At 40.5% G+C, this 2,417-nt stretch overlaps 1 protein-coding gene across 1 annotated transcript in view; it reads right to left on the reverse strand.

The window, feature by feature from the left end:
- Window positions 1–2,417, reverse strand: part of LOC106876056 (serine/threonine-protein kinase ULK2) — a 50,276-nt gene that overhangs the window by 38,504 nt on the left and 9,355 nt on the right. Inside the window, exon 7 of the mRNA XM_052966770.1 lies at window positions 1,963–2,123. Within this exon, the coding sequence (XP_052822730.1) occupies window positions 1,963–2,123 (161 nt within the window). The remainder of the gene's footprint in view (window positions 1–1,962; window positions 2,124–2,417) is intronic.

Raw genomic sequence — 2,417 nt, forward strand, 5'->3', positions numbered from 1 at the left:
TTTAGATAATGTAGTCCTAGATACACAATGTCTGAATAAAAGACAGGATGGTCACAGCTGGAACATCTTTGATCATAGGTCTGTCTGGATCAGGACTGACCTGGGGCTAAACAACAAGGGAGGACACATTAGACAATGTAGTCCTAGATACACTATGGCTGAATAAAAGACAGGATGGTCACAGCTGGAACATCTTTGATCATAGGTCTGTCTGGATCAGGACTGACCTGGGGCTAAACAACTAGAACAAAGACAGCAGAGATAGTACCTGTCATACAACAGAACAGTAGTAGTAGTAGTAGTAGTAGTAGTAGTGATGGTGGTAAAGAAACCTTGACCACCTGATAAATTATCCAGGCCATTCTTTTCTTTCATCCAGAACACTCAAGCATGAGGTGAAGAAAGGGAGCGGGTGTGGATTTCCTTTGACTTCATTCTGACATGAGGGCCACCAGGTATATAGACACTGTGAATGTGTTTGCTTGTCTGTGTGTGATTCCCCCATGCTCTCAAGGGTCAAAGCACTGTGGCTGTACTAAGGACTTGAACTTTTAAACTTGTCCACAATGCATGCCAACCACACACTGCTGCAGGGAAAAGCTCTCCTCCTCCTATATAGGGCATTTCTTTATATTGTTAAGTTAAAAATCTCTGAGGATTTGAAAGAGGCTTCTTTCCTGCCAACTTAACATCTGACCTCTATTCCCTTTGGGTTATATCTATCGATAAATAAATATTTGTGTGTAAGAGCTGTGAAGTACATTAAAATATGGTGATACCCCATTTTAGGAGCAAACCAATTTACTAGAAGAGACACTGAGTTTTATTTTATGATAATTATATAAGAAAAAGTTAAACAGCACAGGAGTGGCTATGTGATAGTATCTGGCCAGGGGTTAGTTAACTTTTTTTGTTACTACCTCAGTAGTAAGATCAGGCTGGAGAAGGGGTTTCTGTCACGAGACAGATTCATGAGAAGATGGAAGCTGGGAGTGTTTGGCACCAGGTAAATGGAAGCCAAAAACAAGGGAAAGACAAAGCAAGGGGTCTACCCTGGTGGTCGGATGCCTATCCTTCAGGAAAGCCATTACAAATTGCATCTGTAATGAGCAATGCTTTTAATCGAACATTGTAAATATAACCAAATTATTCTTGTGTATTTAAAATTGTAAATATTTAATCGATACAGCTACTTCACCCCTTTTATGTTTGTCTGTCCTTGTTTGTCCCCTCTTTGTAATGCCTTTATGGTAAATATTTATGAAATAAAGTAGTTTGCTTACCCAACCACATGGTTCCAGTTTCAGTCCCATTGTGTGGCACCTTGGGCACTATAGCCTCAGGTCGACCAAAGCCTTATGAGTAGATTTGGTAGACAGAAACTGGAAGAAGCCTGTCATGTATGTATGCATATATATGTGTGTATGCTGCATGTGAGTAAATTGTGGCCTTAATTCAACTACCATAGTTGAATGATTTTATATATATATATATATACATACATACATACAATGGGCTTCTTTCAGTCTCCATCTACCAAATCCACTCACAAGGCTTTGGTTGGCCCAAGGCTATATAGAAGAAGACATGCCTGAGGTGCCACACAGTGGGACTGAACCCAAAGCAAGCTTCTTACCACACAGCCACGCCTGTGCTTGTTGTATATGTATACATATATATATTAAACTGTCGTTAAACTGTGGCCATACTGGAGCACCACTTTGAAGAAATTTAGTCATTTAATATAAACAATTACAAAAGAGTTACCAATAGTTTCATGCCATAAAACACTAATTTGGCAGATTTATATATATAAACTTGCCATGAGTCTCCAAGCAGTCTTCATTGTAATCTCAAATGCATGATTAATTCAAAACAATGGGAATAAATAAGCCTTACATCTCACAGAATAATCTGGATACTAAAGGGTTGAAGCAGTATCATGAGTTTGGGTCTACTTACGAGGGTTTCAATTCGCTGTGTTTCTCATAGAACTGTTTCAGTTGTTGAGGGGTCTGTGCCTGGAACGGAGCCTTGCCAGTTAAACATTGAAACACAATAGTACCAATACTCCATAAGTCGGCTTTAGCATCATATTGTAGGGACATGATGACTTCAGGGGCCTGGAAAGAAGAGAGGGAGGCGTTGACTTAAGACGGATGTAAGGAGACATGGAAAGAGAAAGAGAGATTTGGGAATGTGGTTCAGTAAAACATAGATCATTATACTCACATGCATATGTGTGTGTGTGTGTGTGTGTGTGTGTGTAGATAGATAGATAGATAGACAGACAGACAGACAGAGAGGGAGACAGGCAGAGAGGGAGACAGGCAGAGAGGGAGACAGGCAGACAGAGAAGGAGACAGGCAGACAGAGAGGGAGACAGGCAGACAGAGAGGGAGACAGGCAGACAGAGA

Source organism: Octopus bimaculoides, chromosome 3, assembly GCF_001194135.2.
Source record: "Octopus bimaculoides isolate UCB-OBI-ISO-001 chromosome 3, ASM119413v2, whole genome shotgun sequence".
Classification (NCBI taxonomy): Eukaryota; Metazoa; Mollusca; class Cephalopoda; order Octopoda; family Octopodidae; genus Octopus; species Octopus bimaculoides.